The sequence below is a fragment of the Calliphora vicina genome, chromosome 4 (assembly GCF_958450345.1).
Source record: "Calliphora vicina chromosome 4, idCalVici1.1, whole genome shotgun sequence".
NCBI classification, from domain to species: domain Eukaryota; kingdom Metazoa; phylum Arthropoda; class Insecta; order Diptera; family Calliphoridae; genus Calliphora; species Calliphora vicina.
The window spans coordinates 41,172,325-41,194,944 of NC_088783.1; the positions used below are offsets into that span (position 1 = coordinate 41,172,325).

Here is a 22,620-nt window from a genome sequence, read left to right on the forward strand (position 1 = left end):
GGTAATTTTGTAAATGAGAAAATTATCTTTTGAAATACTTACATACCGAGGTAGGTATTTTAGTTTTAAAAAAGAATGATTTAAAGCTACTTTTGAGGGAGGTTCTTTTAATAAAGTGAGTTTTTAATAGGAGCATTGATTTTTTTTAATGTTTTTAAATGATTAATAAAATATGTTGTTAATACCTATAATAGCTCAGTTATAATAGGAAGTACCTATTTACTATTATTACAACTCAGAATGAAAGACAATGAACAGACAATTTTAATAGATTTTTTCTTATGATTTAAAAAATGTTAATGGTACAATTTGCCACTTAAAATTATCAGATAGGTACCCAGCTTCTAAATAGGTATGATGCCGTCCAAAATATTTTAATAAAATTATTGAATGAAATTCGTTACATTTTAGAATTTGTTGTGCTACGAGATATGACAGGTCAAAGATCAAGAAAAGAGAAAGGAAACATAGGTATTTTTTTTAAATAAATTTTAATTAAAATTTTATAAAAATATTTTTTTAGACACAAATTCTAAGAAAGTTCACTTTGATTGATTTTATACAATTTAAAAGACAAATTTTTTTAAAATTTTTTCCGTGACCTTGGACAATTTTGGGGTTTTTCAATACAAAACGATTATAAATATTTCAAAAACTCTTAAGACCTTATAGGTACCTATACCTATTAATACTAAAAAACGTTCCTAAATTCATTATAAATGGTAATAATGAATACTCTAGGCAACTATTCTGAAATTAATGATCAAATTCAGTAAAAGCAACAAAAAATTTATCAAAAAAATTTTCATTTTCAATTTAATTTTTTTTATTAGGTTTCAGTTAGATTTTTAAAATCTACAACAATTAAAACATAAATATTTAAAAATCTGTATGTATTGTTCTAAAAAAAGGTTATTTTCTTAAGTTCATTTTGAATCTAACAATTCTCTCTCAAACATCATAATTTTTATCATAATAATGAAATTTAACAAAATTCATTTCCCAATAAGACATTTTCAAAACTAACCTACCTACCCTACCTCATAAGAAAATTGCAAAAACCAGCAATTTACCCAAAAAATCTTTAAACCGAATTAATTCTTACAACAATTGAAAACTTTAAAATCATCAAACTGCAACCATAACGAACACAAACTGGTTTGACTGCCAACATCAAACTAACAACACAACCAAGTTCTATTGCAACATCATTTAAAACCTCATCAAACTACACACAACATGTCCGACAACCCAATTCACCACACCAGTGCAACATCTAAGAAACACCATCATACAGGTTGTTAAACAAACCGTTTCAAAAATTGCAGCCATCATGGATTTACTAACACCAACAAAAATCCATACACGAAACTGAAAGAGATGACCCATGATTAACAACTAAAGTACTATAATTTTCTCTGTCTATTGCATGTCATCAGAATCATTTGTTGCGATGCTGGCAGCCATCATGGATTTTTAACGAAACGGTTAAACTGAGAACTATAGTTGTTTCATTCATTCTTTTAAGTTGTTACGTTAACTTGGCGAATTCACCTCGGTTTTGTGAGAAGAGTATAATTTCATTGATTCCCTTTTGTGATTGTATTCTATCGGTATGTCTAGAAAAAACAGCACGCAAATTTAGTTACAAAAAACTGATAAACGTGGAAAGGAGTGTAATTATTACAAAAATATATTAATTTAAACTGAAAATTAATAACAATAAAAGGTTTATTTAAACATTTGTATACACGTTTCTGAAATAAGTAAAATAATTGAATTAAATATCATCAAAAGAAAGCACAAACATCTAAAAAAAATCTACAAAGTGATAATATTTGTCGGACTTCGAAAGAGGCGGACATTTTATTAAAATAAAGAAGCACGATTTATATACAAAATAATTAACTAAACAAATTCAATAAGAAATAAAAAATTTTGTTAAAAAAGAAAAACTTACAAGATTGTCTAATTATCTTGAATTGTTTTTACTTTTACATCTTTTGTTATTGATTGCTTCGCCAGTGGCTTTCCAACTGTAATTTTTATTCAACACCAGCCGTTTTCGAAAAGAAGAAGCATTTGTTTACCTTTTTAATAAAACTCACCACAACAGCTGTTTAATAAATCGGCTTTTAAGTAAACAAAACAAAAAAATATAATTTTAATTTATATTAAAAAGAGCTAGAGAATTCTCATTCAAATATGATGTCCGCTCCGGAAATAGCTTCTACCACTACACCGCCCCTGCAGACCTCCGACAGACGTTGTGAAAATCCCGACTGTAATGTCAACAAACTTACAGCCATGGTGCCAAAACGCAAAACCACACAATTCGTGGCCGATCCCACGATAATGGATAAACCAATGTTGGTTAATGGTTTCACGGCAGTTTTTCAGGTTGACGGTAGTTCTGGCCGTCTAATGGACATAAAAAATCCCAGTGGTGAAGGACAGCCAAAAACCATCTATCGCATAATACCTAATTCACATGTTCATGTAGTAAACTATGTGGTGGTGGATACCGATGAAACATACCTAAGGAAAATAACCGAAAATGATCCGGCCACTATGCAGAAATTGTTGACTTCACAAAAGGAAAGTGCCGATCAAATGTTAAAGAAAATCATGTCTGGCCAAGGTTCCTCTGCTACGGCGGCTATGACCACAGTAGTATCAACTATAAATAATAGTAATACAAACATAACACCTCAACAAGCTACAGCAAATGCTGCTACCAGTCCGGCAGTGCCTACAGTGATGGGCCAAACAGCAGCACAAAAAAATTCTATAAACTTACCTTTAAGAATGCATCCCAATTTGAAAATAACTGCAGTAGCAAGTGGAGAGGGTGTTAGTACTGCGCCTACATTGTCTTCAAATGTGACATCAACTACACAGACAGCTAATTTTATAACACCGGTACCTTTAACCAATTTACAAACTGCTGCTACGGTTGTAGGAGCTCCTTCAACTATAAATCCTCCTACCACTGACTCTGTAGACAAGTATGTTTAAAATTTTCTTTTTAACTATATTATAGTAGAATTTAATTAAAATGTTTCTTATTTTTTGTAGGCCAACTTATGACAAAATGCAGGAGGAGATCAATGATTTAAGACGTACCGTTGCTATGCTCGCTGAAGCTCAAGCTAAAAACCAACAACAGCCAGGTTCCTCCAAAAATGCTAAACGTCCCCGATCAACTATACCCAAATAGACTACTACTACTACTTCTATCATTTATTTTTCGATTTTTAAGTATTTTTTTATTATAATTCTTTCAAAGATTTCTTGAGTATGCTTATTTTTATATGTATGTACATGCAAATGTTAAACATTTATGTAAAATTATTAATATTTTATACTTTAAGAATATTTTTAATAATATTCCATTGCAGTTTTTATGTACATACAATACTAAATTTTATTAAAAAAGAATTTAGATTTTTTTATAAATAAATAATAAATTTGATTTCTTTTGATAAAATTCATATGTATTTAGTTTTTTTTTTCGTTAATTATTATAATGTATTGTATTGTGAAAAAGATTTTATATTGTAGCATTCATTAATGTAGACTTGGGATTTACTCTTTAATACAATTTGAAAGAAAATATGACTTACATCGTATTTAAGGTATTTTTCAGGCGATAATACTGCGTATTAATGGGTCTACTATGGATGGCAACCGAACTAAAGTTGCGTTGTCAGTTTCCAAAATGAAATTACAGATGGAAACTGGCAGCTATCAATTTCTGCTGCCAAATTGGCAATCAGAAATTTGAGGTTGCCCTATGACATCGCAAGTAATATTCGGTTGCCATCGATAATCGAACCATTATGCATTTCAAATTTAAAATATTGTATGTATTATGATCAAAGGTTTGAAGGAATAAATTTTGAGTTTCATCTTCGAAATCCAAAAAAATTGTATCTTAACCATTTCGTTTAAGGAATTCATTATGAATTAATTCATAGGTTTAAATCCTTTGTACTTCAAATGTATTGAATGTATTCCTTTGAGAATTCATTCTTTATAGAATTAAATTCTTATTAAATCATTCAAATATTCTTGAATTTAAATCAATTACAAAATAGCTTTAAAAACTTATTGACTGATTAAATTTTTCTTCAATTCGAATCTATTACAAAAGGCTTAAGTCGATTTTATTTAAATTATTTTGTAAATGATTAAAAGCAAAACAAATACAAAACTGAATGTAGAAAAAAATATTTTAATTCAATTTGTATTAGATTTGAATTAACAAAAATTTAATCATGATGAATGAATTAATTCAAGGAAGGAATGTAGCTAAATAATTTGATGTTAGATTTATGGAATGAATAGGTGACATGTTTTAACTCCGATTTAAGATTTTAGTGAATTAAGCTTAAATTAACATTTAGTGTATTTAAACTATCAGCCCAATTGTGATAAAAAAAAAATCCCCCGGGAGTTTTTTTCCCTTTTCTCAATTTTCCTATTCAAATTTGATGTTAAAAAAACGAAAAGGGAAAAAACTCCCGGGGAATTTTTTTCATAATTGGGCTGTATATATAGGGATTTTTTAAAAAATATATTTCTTTAATAATTGAGGCTTTGCGTTTTTATAAATTTTTAAATAAGTCTGAAATTTTTGTTCTATAATTGGCCAGGTTTGGAGAGGATTTGGGGCTCCCTATTCCCTTTTATTTTAACCTGTAAAACTTGCACTACGTAGGTCAACAATTATTTTTACGTAAAGAAACACATACATATGTATGTAAATTAAACATTTAAAAAATCTCATTGAAGAGGTCTGATGAACGCCTATAGTTTTCTGTTGAATGTTTCCACTAATTTCAATTCCATTTAAAAATGCCCATGTATGATACTAATACAGGTCTGATTTAATGCTTATTTTTATTTTAATATCAAAAGCTACTATTCTGCAAACAATTTTGACAGATCATTCATCTTGTGGGAAAATGTTGCACTGCCTTGACCAATATGAATGATACTCTCAAACCATTTCCACTATGGCTGTAATTAATATTTGAATATTAATTTGATACTGAATACAAGTCTAAATTTCATCCCAGGTCGTGCCATTAATGAGTAGCGGATTTGTGTGATATCAGTGCAGTGCCAGCAACGTATTACTATGTTTGTGTTATTTTTTTATTAAATGGCGGTGTTTTTGTGCAAACAAATGTTCTGACAGTGTTGTTAGTACAACAACATAAAATTGTCAAGAGTAGTCCACACATTTTACCGAATGCGCTCTAAAAAGTAGTTACCGGTTACTTGGAAAATAAACATCCCTATCTGTAAAATTAAATTGAACTCATAAACAATTTTTAGCAGCAGTGAGAGTATATTTGTGGTATTCATTATTAACAAAAGAAAACCATGATTTTTTAAAGTAATTAATAATTTTTTCATTATCTACAAAAAGACAAAATTCTGCTTAAAAATTTGCATATCATTTTCTAAAAATAGGGAAAAAATAATATATAGACCAAAGCCTATCTAGCTGTCATTTATGGACCAAAATGTATACAAACCATTGGTTTCATGTAGAAAGGCTCTAACCCAGGAAAAGGTAAACTTTAATTATCAAAATGTAACTTTCTTTATGCAGTTGCTTAATTTCTGATAGTATTGCATTGTGACGATGTGTATTTGTGTGATATTTATTGGAATCACTAAAAAAATCAATTTCGAAAAAATTCGAGTTAGGGCCTTCGACTTTGGTGTAGTTTTTTTTTTTTATAAAAATCTTACTGTCTGTAATTGTTTAATTAATTAAAAATAAACAACATTTTTATCGCTTTGTTTACATAAAAATCTAATAATCGGCTGTTATTCTTCTTCTTTTGATTTTACAGGCCTGTTGCCGATACCACGTCATCGTATACGAAGGGAATTAGCGGTGGCCTGGGGCCACCACATCCACAAAGTATACAACAACAACAGCAACAAATGCATGCCCAACAAATGCAACAACATCATCATCACCAGCAGCAGTTGCATCAGCAACACCAGCAACAACAACAGCAGCAGCAACAACATCATCAGCAACAGCAACAACAGCATCAACAGCAGCAGCAACAACAGCAGCAGCAACATCATCAACAGCAGCAGCAACAACAACAGCAGCAGCAGCAACAACAGCACCATCATCAACAACAGCAACAACAATCGTCACGTTCGGCAGCTAGTCCTCTATCACCATCACGACCCGGTCCTGGTTCACAAGCTCCTGCAAATGTCTATGCCAAATTTACCGATGTCAATGCTGTACGCGAAGCCCCACAACGTTTCATATTACAGAGTGCATACGGTATACCCGGCCCGGGGGCGCAGTATCGTGAAAATCCGTACACGCGAATACAACCGGTACAGGACTATCATAGAGTGGCTGCTGCTTTGGCAGCTGCTGCACCACCGCCTGGCACAGCTGGTGTGGTGCAAGGACCACCTCCGCCCTCCAGTGTTAGCATCAGTGCTCACAGTCTGGATTCTCTGCATTTTGCCCATCCACCTGCCACACATCAAACCGTATCGACTGGATCGACGCAATTGCTTAGCAATGCGCCCAATCCGGCTACCGGAGCGAATACAACTGGTGGCATGCCCGGCACCAGTTCCCCCCATAACAGCAGCAATGCAGCGCCTCCAATGGCTGACAGTGGCGGCAGTAGTAGTAGTAGTAGCATAATTGGAGGCAAACGTATTCTTTTGCCACCCACACATCGCCAGCAACCACAACCACAATATTCCAATGAGTATCTGACAAATGCTGTGTCAGCAGCTTCGGCGGCGGCGTCTTTAAATCGACATGGGCCACCTCAAGGTCCACCCGATCCGGGTGGACAACAGCCCTATAAAAAGTTACGACTGAGTGAAGCAAATAATGTTGTCACCAATTCCTCAAACACTACCAATCACCTGCCTACAACACATCAACTACAAAATGTCCAACCACCTCCGCCTAGTCAGCAACAACAACAACAACAGCAGCAGCACCAGCAGCAACAACAGCACCAGCATCTTCAGCAACAACATCATCAGCAGCAGCAGCAACAGCAGCAGCAACAACAACAGCAGCAGCAGCAGCGACTTCCAACGATTATAGATTTGACACCGGTACAAGCTAGTGTCCTACTATCTACTATCCATCGTCACAATTCAATGCCTTCACACAGGCATTCAACTCATTTACCCCCGCAACCGCAACAGCCGCAACAGCCGCAACCAACAATGCAGCAGCAGCAACAACAACAACAAACTCAACCACAACCAGTGACGATGCATCAACTGAAAGTTGAAACGCAACAACTACCGCCACCACCAAATGCCAATACACCGCCTATAAATCGTGCTACGCCCACTTCACTGGCGGCTGTAAATACGGCCCTAAACGTCATAACAAATTCTTCAAGTTCTGCTGTCAAGGCCAATTCCTCTTCGTTGCCATCGTCGGCAGTCACCTCAGTTACCTCTTCCTCCGTTTCAACGACATCCGTTACAGCATCGACATCGTCAACTACGTCATCATCGTCGTCGTCCACAGAAGCCTATCATCCCCAGGTGGAGGCTATATCACCCACGCTACCCGCAGACAATGCCGAAGAGCGAGGTCCCACTGCCAAAGAGGAGCTGTTAATGCAAATCCAAAAAGTGGACACGGAAATCACTGGGGCTGACGGTTCTCTAGCAGCACTGCGAAAAAAGGAGAAGAGTCTCTTAGATGTGGCTGCAGCAGCTAAACAGCAAAAAGAACAGGCCGAGGCGGCCCGCTTAAAAGCTGAAGCTGATGCCGAGGAAGATGCCGCCAATTCATGGCGTTCCAAAACGCTGGCTCAGAAAATCTATTTGGTGAACCGTAAAACGGCCGCCTCACAACATTCCATACTGGACAGCTGTGGTGAACGCTACTTGCTTCCGTTGTACAACCAACCTCTAGATGTAGAACAACTAACCAATCTTCTACAACGCCACCAAGCCATCATTAAGGGTCCTTTAGTGGAGCACATACGTAAGGTTAAGCGCGACCGATGGTCGCATCACAGCAAAGTGGTGGAGACATACGCTCAAATGTCCGCCGAGTGGCAAAAACGTGTCGATAAGTCTGAAGCGAGCGCTAAGCGCCGAGCACGTGAAGCTAAAAATCGCGAATTCTTTGAGAAAGTCTTCACGGAATTGCGCAAACAACGCGAAGATAAAGAACGTTTTAATCGTGTGGGTTCGCGCATCAAGTCCGAAGCGGACTACGAGGAAATCATGGACGGTTTACAAGAACAAGCCATGGAGGTAAGAAAGATGCGCTCCTATGCCATTATACCACCGCTAATGTACGATGCCCATCAACGAAAATGTGTCTATCACAATGAAAATGGTCTGATCGAGGACATGGTGGGGGTTCACAAAGAAAAAGCCAAACTGAACGTTTGGACAGCCGGTGAAAAAGAGATTTTCAAAGAGAAATTCCTGCAACATCCCAAGAATTTTGGCGCAATAGCTGCCAGTTTAGATCGAAAATCAGCACAGGACTGTGTACGTTACTACTACCTCAGTAAGAAGACCGAGAATTACAAACAGCTGCTGCGAAAGTCACGTCAGAGAACAAGAGCCTCGAAAACATTGCAAAAATCCCAGCAACAACAGACTCAATGCATAATTGATTCCCTGACGACAGGCGTAACGACCCGACTGCAAAGAGAACAACAGCAAAAGTCGGGAGGACGATCGGCAGCGGCCGAAAGAGAACGTGAGAGGGCTGAACGTGAAAAGGCAGCCGAAAAAGCAGCTGCAGAAGCTGCCAAAGCAGCGGCTAATGCGAAATCCCATAAAGCAGAAACAGCTACAGCAACAGCTGACTCGGTGTCAACAACAACAACAGCCGATACCGCCACAACAGACACGCCAAAAGCATCGTCCCACAGTGGTGGCAGCAAAACAACAACAACTACATCTTCAACGACTACCACAACATCTGCCTCTTCAACTACAGCCACCGCCACGACATCGTCAGCATCAACCAGTACAGCCTCCAAAGCGCAGGGCGATAAAAGTGAAACAACAACAAGCACAGATGCTGCTTCCACAGGAACTGCAGCCAAAACGAAAGCGGGAGATTCTGCTAGCAAAGCGGAAGAGTCCAAAGTGGAGGATTCCAAAGAGATCAGCAGCAAGAAAAAATCCAACGATCCTAATAATTCAACAACAACGACAAGTGATAAAAGTAGTGGTAGTAGTAAAACTGAAGCCACAACAGCAAGTAGTAGTAGTAGCAGCAGTAGTAGTAGTAGTAACAGTAGTTTTACAAAAGAGGAAGATCCTTTAGCTATACCAACAACCTCAATAACAAGCACTACGGCAACCGCTACTACAGCAGCATCGTCTTCTTCATCTACATCAACATCATCTGTGGTAACAAATACAAATGCATCAACAACTACACATCCGCCCTTAACAACAAACACGCCAAATGGCATTAAATCCTCATATGCTGCAGCCATGGCCCAACAAGCAGCCAATGCAGCAGCGGCTACAACAAACGCCACAGCCTCTGCGGGCAATGAAAACGTCAAGTCGCCAGCTAACAGTGGTAGTAGCAATGATAAAGCACTGGCCAACAACAACAACAATAACTCGTCCACAAATGCTACTAAGGACAATGTCGTCGGACACAGTACAGCCGCCGCAACCACTACCAACACCACCACCAATTCCAACAACAGTAGTAGTAATAATAATAGTAGTACTAGCAGTAGCAGTACAGCTGGCATTAGTAGCACGACAAAGCAAACGGCCAATAATAATGTTACAACGCCGACTACCTCAACTACGGCTGGTAATTTCTTGGGTCAAAAACTTAAAGTGGCACAAGTTGAAAGCCTTATGGGGGCAAATAACAATAATAATACAGACTGTAACTCAGATGTTAGGTAAGTTTGTTTGTTTTCCATATTTTAAGAGAATCTTAATAATTAATAAATAAATTTGCTTTTGTTTTTTAGTGATCCCAAAAAGAAACGTGTTGTTGATATGGATAATTCGAATAATTTAACGAATCCCATTACAACCAATACAACAAACATTAATAACCAACAACAACCTCCTCCTAATTCAAACAATCTTAATAAAACCGCATCATCAGCAGCAACCATAGCAACAAATAGCAATCCTGCCAATATTAATAGCAACAATAATAGCAACATCAATGTAAATGATATTGTTGTCTCTGCTGCTGCTGCGACTGGCGGTGTTGGTGCTAATTTATTAACAACCAGCATTGCTGCTTCAGTTGCAACAAAACCAAATGCTATTTCGTCTGGTCACATTACAACAATAGCAGCAATTACATCAACCTGTTCATCATCTTCGTCATCATCTGCCACAACAATTTCTTCAGCTGTGACAACTGCTGCAACAACAACAACGACATCATCATCATCATTATCGTCATCAATAGCCGATCAGAATGCGATCGATGGTAAAGGTAAGTTCAAAGTGAAATTCATTTTTGTTTTCGAAATTGTCGTAATAGCAAGCAAATTCATAATTTGTTGTTCTTTGGAATATATTTTTAACAACGTAAAAAAAAACCAATAAAAATCTATTTTCTACAAAAAACTGAAAAATAATTTAAAACAAAAATGTCTATACCATATTCTAAGATATGATTTAAAGCTACATATTTCAATGTAATTAATAATGTAATGTTTTAATAACACAAAATTAGAAGCAATTTGTGAATGTGTAACATGAATATTTGCTTAATTTAAAAATAACTTAAAAATTTCCATAAATCACAAATTTATTTTTATTGGTTCATATAAGTATGCATAGGGTAACATAGAGACGAGTTGTAATTGTCAAAAACCTAACTCTTGCATCAACAAAATACATGCAAGTTAATGTATTTTGTTGATTGTTTGACAAATCGGTCTGTCTTGTCTCTATTTCGTATGTTAAAATTTCAAATGTTCGAAGCATAGATAAATAGACATATATGGGAAACTCTCCTATCAAAGACCTAACTCAGTTGTCAAAAACCTAAGTGGTGAGAATATATTAGTACAAAAAAAACTATGTGAAAACTATAAAATTCGTTTAATATATTTGAAAACAACATTTGTCTGCTTTTACACAGGGCAAGTTTTCTTGCCGCAAGTCTGAGTTTATAGGAGAGTGAGGCAAGTGCTTGTACTGGCAAGTCTCTTCAATTCTCTTTTGTTTTCTCATTTTCAATATGGCGTCTATTAGGTTTTGACATACAAAATTGAACACAGACTTGCTGTGTGTAAACAGACGAGCAATTTTAAAAGGGAAGAGACTTGCTTCAAGTAAATTTGCTGTGTGTAAAAGCAGACTTTCTTTCATTACTGTGACGAATTGAATGAGCTAAAAGTTTTATAAAAACATTAGGAAAATTTGGATTAGATTTGAATTAACCAGAGATCGAAAATAACTCGTCCATATACCAAAAATCCCAAATTGTGATTTATATTTATGTGATAAAAATAAATCAATGAAAATAACAGTTATAAAATGATTTTTATTTAAATGGTTTGGTATGACATTTATTCGTTTTTTTTGTTTTTTAATGGTTTGGTGTGAGATAAACAATTCATTTGTTCTTGTTCTTAATAACTGTTACTTTCTCTTTTATTTACATACAATAACATATTATTAGTAATTTTTAACAAATTATAGAAATAATATGATAAGTATGAAGTAATGAAGTCTGAGTAACAGAAATGAGAATTTTTTTTTTAAATTGTTATTAATCTTTTGAAAAATTTTATATATTTAAGCGTTGATTTGCATCAAATGCATTTTTGCGATTTATTTTTCATGTTCGCAAATAAAAGTCACAAGCTGACATTTACGAAAAAAATAAATTATAAATCACACATCCAGATTATTTGTGTTTTTTCTTTTCTGTTTCTCTCAACCCCAAACCTAAAATGTTCTCGAATAAATCACTCTCTCAGTGATATATCACAAAAAATATTTTTAAATGGCTGCGAATGAGAATTTACCATTGAAATGAAAGTGAGCCCGTTATTTTCGGTCTCTGGTATTAACAAAAAGGTAATCAATCATTCAAAGGTTGAATGAATACTATTTCGAATTAATTACATTATGAATAAATTCAACAATGAATGAATTCTTAGCAAATAAAAGTTTTTGAATGAAGCTAAAGAATTAGTTTCTTGGGAATGGTTTTATGGAATGAATGCTCAAATTGCATCAATTTAATTGAAGATCTAAATAAACTCATTAGTTGAAGCATTCGTTTGTAACATAACTTATTTAAATTATGAAAACAGTCATTGGTTATTATCCTTATTTTAATTTTATTTAATTACAGTTTTTCTGTTTTTTTTATGTATAAAAAAATATAACACTATTGGCGTCAATTGCCATTACTACTTTTTTTGTTATTAATATGACTGCAAAAACAAATATATATAAACTGACAAATTTAATTAATCAAATTTCCAACAAAAAACTATGATCCCATCACAATGTTGTCATAATAAATTCTATAAACAAATAACGGTATTAATATAATAATTTCATTAAAAAAATTAACTTTGAATAAAAAAAACAACAATAGCTGCAAACAAGTATTCTCTTGACAATGTTTTATGGGGCAAAAACGAATTGAAAATACCCAGCAAATTTACGATTTTGTAGATTTATTATTACATTAAAATTAAGTATTATTATTAGATTAAATTAAGCCATTTAATTAGAACAGATTTAAACTAGTGTTTAACAAAGTGTGCAAATTAAATTCTGTTTATACTGAACATAAATCAGTGTGAAGTTCACACTGTGAACAACCAAAAGAGCAATATAAGAGGACAGACAGCCAAGGTCCTTGTTTGGCATTTTTTAAATAGAAAATTTCAAATTTGAGGAAACTTCTTTTAAATAGTGAATGTTGGGAAAATATTCTTTAAGTATTGAATTTTCGGAAAATTTCCTTTAAATATTGAATTTGAAAAAATTTTCTTTTAAATAGTTAATTTGAAATTGTCCTCTAAATAGCTATTTTTTTATTTTTTAATTTTAAGTTTGGTTGGCGGAGTTGAAAAACTCTCAAATTGTCATGTTATCCCACGTTAATTCTTGTTCCTAGTCGACCTATATCTTCATATAGGAAGCTGGAACGTTAAATAATTATTAAAAAGTTAGGTTATGAAAACCAAAAATCGATTGCATGTGGACAAACGCGGTACAGTTAGACGACGCCAAACATTATAAAATGCGAGAGTGAGCCGCAAAATTCTCGAAGGCAGCGAATAAGGGAAGGCCTGATTCTCCTTAAGCGATAATGTCAATGATGCGCGAGCTCCTTCTCCACCCATAGCTGAATTACGACTAAAATAGCTAATTTTGAGAAAAAAATCGTATATAGTAGTTGGTTAGAGTCACAGGTTGTTCGGAAACGAAGAATAAATTGTCGCTAGAAAGCAATTCTATTACGAAAAATTTATTTTCTTTTCAATAATACGGATCTGATTTTGTAGCTCTTAAAGCTGAAGTGAAGCAGTTTTGGGATCTGCACCAGCAATTGCTGGGGCTTCACCCAGCCAAAGTTAGAAAAATGTAGCTGAACTGAACAGAAAACCTTTTGACCCATCAAAGAACTTTTGACAAAAGCAGAAAGAAAATTGTAGGTCCATTCAACAATGCCCATATTTCCAATACTTTGTGTTACCAACCTCATAAATGACCTATGCAACTGTGTATCCTTCTATTACCACCAAATTTGCTGTGAAGTGTGTAGTGTAAAAAGTGTTTATTTTATATTTTTATAAAAATTAAAAAATCATAACAAAATCAGCAGAAAACACCAAAAAAAAAATAATAATAAATATCATTCCACGGAGAACACAAATACAAAAAAGAAGTGTAAAAAATAACATCAACTAAATGACAGACATCTACAATAAACTACCGCTGGCAGGCAACAATAACAACAAGAAATTAATTTAATTGAGTTTAATTAACTCACAGGGGATATAAATGAGTGAATGACTGTATATAAGGATTGTGTTGCACAGAGAACAAACAAAAAAAAACATACAAATCAAAATCAACAAATAACAAAAAATGTAAATCAACGCATTGCACCAGTTTGAGTTTATAAAAACCCCCTGTTTTTTTTTTCTTTCGCTTAATTGTACTTGTTAAAACAAAGTGGGGAATAAAACCAAACACAATTTAACCAAAAAGAGTTGAAACATAATAAAAAAAACGCATACATCCTACTCATCAGGCTGCAATGAAATTAAAACAAAAAAAAAATATGAAAAATAAAAAAAGTAAAAAAGTAAAGCATAGCTTAAAGGGGTTCATTTCTCTACTCCATATTGCCTGTCATAAAGCATACTTGTTGGCGTTGTTGTTTTTGCTCTGCTTTTCAGCTACTTTTTTCAAGCATTAATTATTCATTGAGACATTCAAAAGATGACAGAACATGGTACGGGTCAGCCCAACCAACCAACCATCCGTTAAGAGCGAAAAAAAAGATGAGTTGTACATATTTCTTTTATTTTTAATATCGACCAAAAAATTACATTAAATAATAAATACTTGCATATATGTATGTATAAGGCCAGCTTCCGCCAATGTACCTCAATATGAAAAAAAGTGCATTGCTATTTAATTTTTTAACTTGTCCCCCTTGTTCATATATTTATTCCTGGCTGCATGCTATCAATACCATGATATTTTGTTTTATTGTGTGTGTTGTTATTGGCCAAGCAAGACACAGAAAATCTGTTGCATAATTTAAGGCATTTTAACGTAAATTTTTTACTATCATGCTACTCTTCTACTGCCCCAGCGGCTGCTGTTATTTGCTGCTTCGTTATTATTATTATTTTTTTTTTTAATGAAATTTTCATTTATTAAGATAATTGCTAACGTACTTTGTTTTTATACTTTTACTTTGAAAATACCAGCAAATATTTGGTTTAAGTGTTTCCACATGGCAGGTTTTTTAAAAAGTGTTTTTTTTTTTATTTATTATTTTAATGAAATTCTTTTTTTGTCTTGCAAGAAATCATTTGTAATATAAGTTGTTAAAACTCAAGTTATTTAAAGATAAAGGCAATTTCTTTTGGTAGGAAATTTGGTTTTTTAAAACTGTTAATAGAGCCTACTAAATATTTCAAGTGTTTTGTGATTTTTTTTTTTTAAATAAAAATTCTTAAACAAATAAAAGGCATTTGAAAAGGTTTAATTAAAATATGTAGATTTGAAGGAACTTTTTAAATTTTATAGTTAGTTTAAACTTTAATATTTTGAATTATCAACTTTAAACCAACAATATAGGTGGTACCATTTTGTAAATATGCTCTGCTTCTCCAAAAAAAGGTTTGTTTATTATTGACATTGAGTTGTCATACGTTATGTCACAATAAAGAGTTTCAGTATGGCAATACCATACTTTATATTTACACAGTGATGCCAACATTTGATTGCCAAAGCTCAATGAAAGCTTAAAAAATTTATTTTTATACCCACCATCAAAAAAGATTTTGTCATTTCGTTTGTAACATCGAAATATTGGTCGTAGAACCAAAAAAGTATATTTATTCTGGGTCCTTATAAGATTCTAAGACGATCTAGCTATGTCCGTCCGTCCATCTGTCTGTCTGTTGAAAACACGATAGGGAGCAAACAAAAGCTGAAATTTTGTACAAATACTCTCTGTTGATAAGGTTTGTTTGGTTGGCATTGAAAATGGGCAATATCGGTCCATGATTTCAACTAGCCCCAATACAAATGTCCCCCCGGAATACTGTTTGAGCAGTCATACAAGTTTGCACAAATTAGTTCTAAGTACTCTGAAAAGAGGGCAACATTTGTCCCTAGTCTCCGGTCCCTTTATAGTTTTATTATCTTCATATGAAATTCTTTTCAATTAAAATTTACTTTTTAAAATTTTTTTTGATTTTTTATTAAAGTTTCAATTTAAAAACACTCTTCACTCTTTTAAAGAACAATTTTATTTTATTCATTAAATTTCGTTTTCAATTTCTTCTTTATTTTCCATAATTTAAATAAATTCGTGCATTTTTCTTACAACTAATGATATTTTAATTTTTTACCTTCTTTTTGATTTAAACATTAAATGCTAAAGCTCGATATGTTTTTATTTTGAAAATTAAATTTTGTTTAAAATTTTAAACCATCTTAATCACTATTTTGAGTATTCAAACATTCCTCTGGATTGATTGAGGCTGCAGTAGTAACAGCCGTTGTATTTGCAGCATTGTTATCACTAGCACTCTGTTGAGCCTCCTCCTCAGCATGACACATTTTACGATGTTTGTGAACAAAATAATAGCTGGGAAACTTACAGCCACAGGTTTTACAAGGATAATATTGAACATTCATATCCAAGGGTCTGACCTCACGTCTTAAATATTCCGAACAAGTAGAAGAGGAGGAGGATGACTGCAGCGTATTGGGGCCGGCTGAGGCTGAGGGATAGTGAGAAGTATTCCTCACATAAAATGGTCTTGCTGCTGTAGTATTTTGATGTTTTGTTATTTGTAGTTCACCATTTGCCGCAGATTCTTCTTTGCTGCTGGATTTGCCCTCTGGCACACAAGTGGCTTGCAGTGTTAGAGGATTTAAATGACGTTTGGCATGTTTTTGATAGCAATACTGGGATTTAAAGGTGTGCTTACAGTACACACAAACAAATACTTCACTTTGAATTTTACGACTGCTAGAGGCTTTATCCGAAGCTGTTCTAACATTTGCCCCCAAACTACCGTTAGAGGTTTCACTATTCTCTGATTCTTCAGCTTGCTGCAATTGCTGTTGCTGACTAATGGTTTTGGCCATTTGTTGATGAAATGATAGCGAGACACTTTGCAAAGAACGTTCGGGTATGGAGGGCCCTGCTATACCGCCACCGGAATGATGATTGTTGGAGTTGCATGCTTCAGGTTTATGACCATAAGCCGTATTTAAAATACGTTTAAAACGCACAGGCCCATCACAACTGGCCACATCTATTATCACTTTATTAGCCTCCGAAGTGTCCAGCTGGGAGGCTGGTATGGGTGCCTTGGCTACTTGCAAACCCGAAGAACCACCCTTTCTTCTTCTCTCCGATTTATTGTGATGTGATGATTTTCTATGATGCGATTTTTTCGATGATTCCCTTTCTTGATGTAATTTTTTATTTTCCATTAATTTTTTAAACGACATTTTATGTATTTGCGTTTCTATTACTACTTCAGCTTCCGAATTGGAATCTATAAATACTTCAACATCTTCTTCCTCATCATCAGCTATGGGTATTTGATTTTCATTGTTCAGCGATTGTTTATCTACCTCATCTACTTCTATATCATCTTCTTCATCCTTTTGTAGATCTTCTAGGGCCGTTGTAGTTTTATTTTCTTGTACGGTTGTATTGTTACTTGTTATGCTGGATGTTGTGGCAGGAGTTATGGGATTTAGGGCTAAGGGCTGATGAGTTATGGGCAAAAATCCGAAATTTGCTAAAGGCGGTTTACTAGCAATGGGTCGTATAATTTTACCGCTTGTTGTTGTGGCTGCTGGTATGGATTGATGATTATTTGTGGGATTGTTTAATGCAGTGTTGTTGGGACCAAAGTAACCTTCTGTTTGGGCACGTGCTAAATATGATCTGCAATTTAAGAGAAGGGATAGAAAATTGTCTTTAAAAATGAGAGTAGTTTTAAGGAAAGTGTTATAATAATGTTAATTAAAAATCACAGAATTCAATTCCGAATTCGAAAGTGGAGTTTTTCGGACTTTAAATATACAAAATGTCTTTAAATTAAATCCGGAATAACAGAATTATTAAATCTTTTGGGAAATAACAAAATCAAGCGCAAATTGAAGCTAAAATCTATCGGAATAATGAATACGGAATTGAAATCATTCCCAACAGGAGAGTTTCCGATCTATTTGAATTGAATGACTTTTTTCTTTATCACTATTGTGAATGATTTTAAATATTTAGTTTTATAAAGTTGCATTTTGTACACAAACTGTGACAGATTTTGTTTAAATGTCTTTATATTTGAATTTCTTTCGGTTTTAATTTCCTACTTATCACTACAAAAGATTACCTAAAGAAACAACAAATTTATTTTTTAGATTCGGAAGTTTTTTTTTCTATTTTGAAGGGAGGAAAAGTAATTCTTTTGGAATGTACTACAACCTTCATTAATTGAACAACGAAGGTTTTATAATCCTATTTATCACAAGATAAGCTTTCCCAAAGAAACAATAAAAGTATTATTTAGATTTGTAAGTTCGTTCGTGAACGAAAAGTATTGAGTTTGGAAGTACTTCAACTTTTTTTAATGGAAACTTTTAAATCTTTCAAATAGGTTTATAAAGGAGCAATTGCCTTTAATTTCACAAAATTTAATTTTGAAAATTGGTTAAAAAAATTCCCAAAAAATATTTTTTTTTAAAAAAAAAAAATTTTCTTTACAACCAATTTTTTGTAACAAAAAAATTTAAAATATGATTTTTAGTAACAAACAACTTTTGGAAAGAATATATTTTTAAAATTTTTTTATAATAAAATTTTCTAACAAAAATAATTTTCATTTTTAATGAAAAAAAAACTATCCTATTTATGTTTGGTTGGTTTATCTATTTAAACAAAAATAAGGAACATTAATTTGACACTTTCTCAAATACAATACAAAACATTTTTTAAATAAATTACAGAAAACACTTTTTTAAAAATCCAACAAAAAAACTTAACCCACCTACAAATTTCCAAAGCCCTGGGCATATGTAAAACATGCGTTGCCAACAAAACACCAAAAATATTTTCCACATTTAAATCCAAATAGCCCGTATACATGTAAGTCAAAAGCGGCGCAAATTGTTCCGCCGTAACATTTGTCAAATAAACAATAATATCGGCAGCATTTGAGGCGCCAACACCAGCACCAGTATTTGAGGCACCTCCAGCGCCACGTTCATCTAAACGTATGGCTGAACGTAAATAACCGCTATGCATGCCCAAAACTAAACCATGGGCCATAAAACGTATAGTAGAGGGAGCAGGTCCCACCTCCAAAACTATATCTGGAGGAGATGACATAATATTTGAATTTAAATTGCTTAAATTATTATGACTATTTAAAAAAGTTACAGCGGCAGGATTATTTGAGTTGTTAGTAGTAGTTGTAGAGGAGGCGTTAAGATGATTATTTGATTCTGTTAGACGGGTTGTTAAAGAATTAGCATTTGAAGTGGAGGATGTGGCGGAATTTGTTAAACCGGTAGTGCCCGTTAGCCAATTTGTAAACATTTTTTTTTTATTTTTTTTTGTAAAACTTTTTTTTTAAATTTATTTAAATTTTTTTTTTAAATATTATTTCATTTGTATCTTTTTTTATATTATTTTTTATATTACGTTATATTTTGTAATTATTTTGTTGTTTTCTCTTGTTAGCTGTTGTGCTATCTCCTTGATAATTCGTTTAAAACTGTTGTTAGTCCATCATAACTGTTGTCTATTTATACATTTTATTTTTACCCTGTTTACAGGACTTCATTCACTTTACTTTATTTTGGTACAATTTTACACGACTCTATATTTTGTTTTAAAACAGCCGCATCGTTTTTTTGGCGGTTGTAAATGTGCATAACTAATTGTAGCCATAATAACTTGCTCTTCACAAAATTTGTGCTCTTTTAGAAATGTATGCAATACTCTTTGAAACACTTGCAATAAGGCTCTCTTAAACAAAGTGTCCTTAAAAAAAATAACAAAAACGATTTGATTTAAAACAAAAAATAAATGCAAGAAACATTTAAGCTTCATTTGAAATTTTATTTCTTTTTAAATTTTTAAAATTTTTATTTTACTATTAATTTATTAATTTTAACCAAATTTCTTTCATTTCACGTTTTTTGTATTATTATGTTCCAGTTCTATTTCATTTCCTTTATACTCCTTGTAAATTTCTCTTCTTTTCGTCTCTACTCTCTTTTTAACAATAAAGCACGTGCTTTTTGTTTTTAATATTACTCATACCACCCACCTAACCAGGGTAAAACTGTTTTATCATAATAACAGTAAATTACCTCTCTTTCAAAGTTGTTGTTGTTTTTTTTTTGTTCGTGCTGCTCAAATATTCTCTGTTTAATTTTTTATACATATACAATATTGTTTACATTTGAGTTTATTTGTTGTGGTTGCTTGATAGCATGCACACACTCATACAAACATACTCTGTGTGTTTTTGCTATTCCTGGCTTTTTATCCTTTGAAAATTTTATTGTAAAAACATGAGTGTATTCTTGTTGCTGTTGTTGTATGTTTATCATTTCTGACAAAAGAAATCAACCTCTAGAGTCAATTTTATTGTGCCTTTGATTTGTTGATTGTTATTTTGACACAATAATTGTCCAGATTATATTGTGAAAAATGTTTTGTGGGAGATGTTTATGATGATTGGGGAAGCCAACGAAAGGGAATTTCAATTGTAATCATTTTAATTAGCTAAAGAATTTTTTTTTTGTTATTTTAATATTAAAAATCAATTTATTGAAATAAAATGAAGAGATAATAGAGCATACTCAAATCATAAATTTTATTTCATTGAACATGAACATTATTTACCCGGATTTTTATATTTGTCATATATTTTTGTACAATAATAAATGTAAAAATTATGGGACCATTCAGGATTTGTAAAAGTATATATAAGTCTGTCATTACGTTTGTAATTTCTAAATTTTCCATTTGTGACTCCGTAAAACATATTTATTCTGGATCGTTAAAGATAGCGTAGTCGTTATATCCATGATTGTCTTTCTATTGAAATCGATTTTCAGAAGTCCTCAAATAATTTACAAAGATGTATAACCAGTATAGTCCTGGTTCGGTTGCTATTTAAAATCGTGAAAACCTATATAAACAAAAAAACGACAACTATATCAATTTTTTAACCACATTTTTTTTACATCAAACATATTTTTTGGTCTCCAAATTTATTTATCAAAATTTTACTATCACCAAACATTTTTTAATAAATTTTTTTTTTTAACAAAATATTTTTTCAATATTTATCTTAAACTATGCTTTCTTGAAGGGTATACGAGCTCAACAAAATTCTTTATTTTATATATTTTTGTTATTTTGAATTTTTATTTATTTTAGTTTTCACTTTATTTTAGAACGCCCATTTAATATGGGCGTGGCATCGTCTATTACTTATTTATTTTACTAAATACCATATTTTTTTTAGTTACATATCTACTTTTAATTTTTATTGTTTCATTTAATTTGATGACCTTTGGCTTTTGAGGTTTTGCAATGCGTTATTTTTATTTGTAATTCTTTTTCTACTTTTTAACTCTTATTGCCACAAAATCCATTATCATTAAAATGAAAAAAAAAATCCTTTAAAAAATTGTTAAGTTAATCCAAATTGTAGATCCTTTTTGCCCACCCACTTACTACAAGCAAATAAAATGCACAATTTGTATTAAAAAAAAGAGCACATACACACAATCATCTCATACATTTAAACTACAAAATAAAAAAACTACTACAGCAAAAAAAAAACCCTGCAAAAGGATTATGTTTGCGTTGGTGTAAAGTGTTTTTAATTGTATGTTATCGTTTCATTACAACAGACTGGTGCAATAATAAATTGACAAAGAGAAGAAAAAATAAAAAAAAATCCTAAGGAATACTTACTTTGGGGATGTATAAGCATTTAGGTAAAATTTTGGTGTAAGGATTTGATGTTTCTTTTTTTTTTTTCAAAAAATAAAAATTTTTAGATAAAATCTATACAATTTTTAAAAAAAACATTAAGGATAATAATTTTTTATGCGTTTTAATCGTTAATAACCCATGAAAATTATATAATTTTCTTATTTTCTCTAAAATTTTTAAGAAATTACTTGAATTTTCCCGATTTTTGTTAAAAAATTTGTCATCTGTCAGCCCTTTATTTACAGAGTTGCTACAAACTTTTAGTGCACTCTGTATTAAAGCTGCCAGACCAAAGACCACATACACACACACACACACTCAAACATAAACTATAAATAAACAGTAAAAAAAGGTTTAACACAACAGAGTACAATTGGATTTCATATGCATGTACGTTCATTTGTGAGTGTGTGTATGTGGTTGAGAGGAGAACCAAAACAAAAAAAAAAGTACAACATTGGGATAAAGTAAATTACGGCTTTTAACACAATTGAAATATAATTGACAAATAAGAACAAAACGGAGATAAAAAAATGAAGAAGAACAAAAAAAAAAACTGACACAAGACAAACAAGTGTAAATAAACTATGCACTACAAAAATCCCATTGATGGTAAAACAACCATAATAATAAATCCCAGTAAAGATGACAGGAAATATTTACTATGTAGTGGAGGTATGTAAAACATAATAAAGGAAGAGAGAGTACGAAAAAATTGATGAAAATAAATATTACAGTTAAAAACAGTAAGAGAACATGTGTAACAAAAAATCTGTTAAATAATACTTGCAGGCTTATGAGAAGCAATTAAATTAGTTGGAAAAATACTGTTAAACTATTTACATATTTAACACAGG

General features: G+C 32.5%; 3 protein-coding genes across 4 annotated transcripts in view; 2 read left to right on the top strand and 1 right to left on the bottom strand.

Moving 5' to 3' along the window:
- Smr (Smrter) overlaps positions 1-22,620 on the top strand; it is a 158,341-nt gene that overhangs the window by 114,036 nt on the left and 21,685 nt on the right. For both annotated transcript variants that reach the window (XM_065509724.1, XM_065509725.1), the window contains exons 3-4: positions 5,874-9,938; positions 10,011-10,492. In XM_065509724.1, coding sequence (XP_065365796.1) covers positions 5,874-9,938; positions 10,011-10,492 — 4,547 coding nt within the window. The remainder of the gene's footprint in view (positions 1-5,873; positions 9,939-10,010; positions 10,493-22,620) is intronic.
- Boh2 (Buddy of Hmr 2) lies at positions 1,630-3,494 on the top strand. The gene is made up of 2 exons (XM_065509726.1): positions 1,630-3,008; positions 3,079-3,494. The coding sequence occupies exons 1-2, from the start codon at positions 2,206-2,208 to the stop codon at positions 3,218-3,220; spliced, it is 945 nt and encodes a 314-aa protein (XP_065365798.1). The 5' UTR covers positions 1,630-2,205; the 3' UTR covers positions 3,221-3,494.
- LOC135956552 (uncharacterized) lies at positions 16,216-19,349 on the bottom strand. Its single transcript, XM_065507086.1, has 2 exons — positions 18,792-19,349; positions 16,216-17,689 (listed from the first exon to the last, which is right to left on the bottom strand). Exons 1-2 carry the CDS (start codon positions 19,340-19,342, stop codon positions 16,216-16,218), a joined length of 2,025 nt encoding a protein of 674 aa, XP_065363158.1. The 5' UTR covers positions 19,343-19,349.